Raw genomic sequence first — 2,580 nt, 5'->3', positions numbered from 1 at the left:
TACTGACCAGAAGGCTAGCAGGTCAAATCCACCAGCTACTCCCTGCAAGGAAGACTGGGCAATCTATTTCTGTAGAGAGATACTGCCTTGGAAGCCCAAAGAGGGGTTGCTATGAATCAGATCCGACTCGATGACAGAGAATCTGTACAGAAGTTGATGTGCACGTCTTTCTCTCGTGGAGGTGCTCGTGGGTTCAAAGCACAAGCTTTCTCAGTTTGTAGCCAAGTGCTAACGCGCCGGGCCACCAGGCCCCTCTCCAGTCCCTGCAGCTGTGAGCACAATCCCCTTTGAGAACTGGGTTTTCTTTGGTGGATGGACGTGGCTGCACTATGCAGGGTGCCTTAAATGAACCTCCTTTAAGACACACAGGAGCCGGCTGAGCGGGCGCGCACCCACGGAGCGGATGGAACGCGCCGTGGTCACCAGGGCACCGAGGATCAGAAGCCGAGAAAGGGACCAGGACCCGCCCCCACAGCCGACCGAGAGCGCCACCTGGGCCCTGAACGCAGACCTCCACTCCTCAACGGTGACCAAAGCAGGTCCGGTCCACGGAAGCCGTCTGCTGTGTGTTCTGGCCCCGGCAGCACCAGGACACCCACACAGTGGCCTGCACCCTCACTGTGTTCTAACAACTGGAAATACAGAAAGACGTACCTCTCGCACAGGGCTCCAGACCTCAGAAGTTCTTGAAGATCTCCAAGTCCTGTGGCGACACGGGGGGGCCCTTGCTCCAGTCATGGTCGGGGTACGCCTCAAAGTTGGACGTGTCCCCATCACAGGACACTTTGGGCACAATGGGTGGCTGGGTGGGGACAGGATGAGACACAAACATGGAATTAGGCCACATGGCGTGTGGCTGTGCATTAGGTCTGTCCCTTTGCTTGCGCTGCTCAGTGTGAACATGGAAGGGATTCCTAACTGGTCGGCCTTCCTTTGCCGAGGAGGACCAGGAGCTCTGGGGGAAGCGTGCGTGGCAAGTTTCAAAGACAGGCAGACTGTGTGGGGGGCTTCTATAACGACAGCCGGGCTGACTCCCTGAGGGCCACATCCCCAGGCCTGGCCACAACCGAGGGCAGGTGGCCAGACACCAGACGATACAACCAAGTTGGAAAAAGTACCAGGCTAAGGTCTTACCCCACCCACCAGCCACTCCTGGGAAGGAAGGTTGGGCAATCCTACTTCCGTAGTGATACTGCCTCGGAAACCCAAGGAGGGGTCGTTATGAGTCGGGGCCGACTCGACGGCACGTAACAACAACAACAACAACAAGGTCTTAGCAGCTGGTGCCATACCTTAAATCTATTGTCAAGTTGCTTCTGACCCACAGCGCCCCTAGAAGACAGAACTGCCCCAGAGTCTCCAAGGCTGTCAGTCTTCATAGAAGAAAAGCCCAAACCACACCCACTGCCATGGAGTCCATTCTGACTCACAGCGCCCCTAGAGGACAGAGTGGAACTGCCCACAGGGTCTCCAAGGCTGTCAGTCTTCACAGAAGCAAAGCCCAAACCACACCCACTGCCTGGAGTCCATTCTGACCCACAGCGCCCCTAGAGGACAGAGTGGAACTGCCCCACAGGGTCTCCAAGGCAGTCCAGCCTTTAGGAAAGCCGACTGCTTCATCTTTCTCCCACGTGGTGTCTGGTGAGTTCAAACCGCTGACCTGTTCGTTAGCAGGTGAGCCTCGGAACCACTGCACCACCTGAGCGCCTTCCTTCAATTCCGTATCAATAAAGCGAGGCTGCAAACTACAGCCACGGTCCACAAATTCTGCCCAAAAAAGCCGGGCAATGAAGAGTTTTAGTTTTGCAGCCATCCAGTTTCCGTCTCAGGACGCCTCCACTCCCCTGTTGGAGGGGGCAGCAGCTGTAGCCTGTATGTAAACAGACAGACGTGGCTGGGGCCAGTACAGCGTTCTTGACAGAGACAGGTGGAGGCCAGAGCCGGTCCGCACCCTGGGACTAGCGTTTCCTGTCTTGCTCCCGTTTCTGTCAAACAGCTTCCCTGCTGCCGTCACGGCTGCTAGGCTTTCTCGGGTCCCTTGGAATGGATCTCCTTGACTAAGACTATTCTCTGAGTGTGCGGTGCACCGGCCTCCCCGTAACCCTGCCAGGAGGGGCCCCAATCTCAGGTTCCACAAAGAAAGATCTGAGGCTCACAGAGGTGAGTGGCCAAGGTGAGTCCAGGACGTGGCCATCCCAAAGCCCTGAACGTCCCACAAGCAGTGGCCCAGTGCCTCCCCAAGGCGACCCCGCCTGTTTCAGAGAAGAACCGCGCCCTGCGGAATTCTGCATGTCTGCTCTGTCAGAGGGGGATTTCAACACCTTTCTTCTTCTTTTTTAAAAATTGAACACACAATTTTATGAAAGGCTTTTAGAAATACATAACGGAGTTTTCTTCAAACACTTAAACATCCTAGACGCATAAAATCCCACCCTGTTACTACGGTTTGAACATGTTTCTATGAACCATTTTATCATAAATTAACTCCTTACACCTCTCAGAAAGACAGTAATTAATAAGCCTGTAAAAATAAGGGTTACTGCTATCACCACTTCTATTCAACATTGTACTGGAAGTCCT

The 2,580-nt window shown here is 54.5% G+C and overlaps 1 protein-coding gene across 1 annotated transcript in view; it reads right to left on the bottom strand.

The window, feature by feature from the left end:
- Nucleotides 1-676: 676 nt before the first annotated feature.
- The window catches only part of PRKX (protein kinase X-linked), a gene marked incomplete at its 5' end in the record, with an annotated part of 45,890 nt that continues 43,986 nt past the window's right edge, over nt 677-2,580 (bottom strand). The window contains one exon of the mRNA XM_007955675.2: nt 677-802. Within this exon, the coding sequence (XP_007953866.2) occupies nt 677-802 (126 nt within the window). The remainder of the gene's footprint in view (nt 803-2,580) is intronic.

Source organism: Orycteropus afer, unplaced genomic scaffold (assembly GCF_000298275.1).
Source record: "Orycteropus afer afer isolate SDZICR_OR568_19922 unplaced genomic scaffold, OryAfe1.0 scaffold00531, whole genome shotgun sequence".
NCBI classification, from domain to species: domain Eukaryota; kingdom Metazoa; phylum Chordata; class Mammalia; order Tubulidentata; family Orycteropodidae; genus Orycteropus; species Orycteropus afer.
This window is presented reverse-complemented; position numbering and strand designations above follow the sequence as displayed.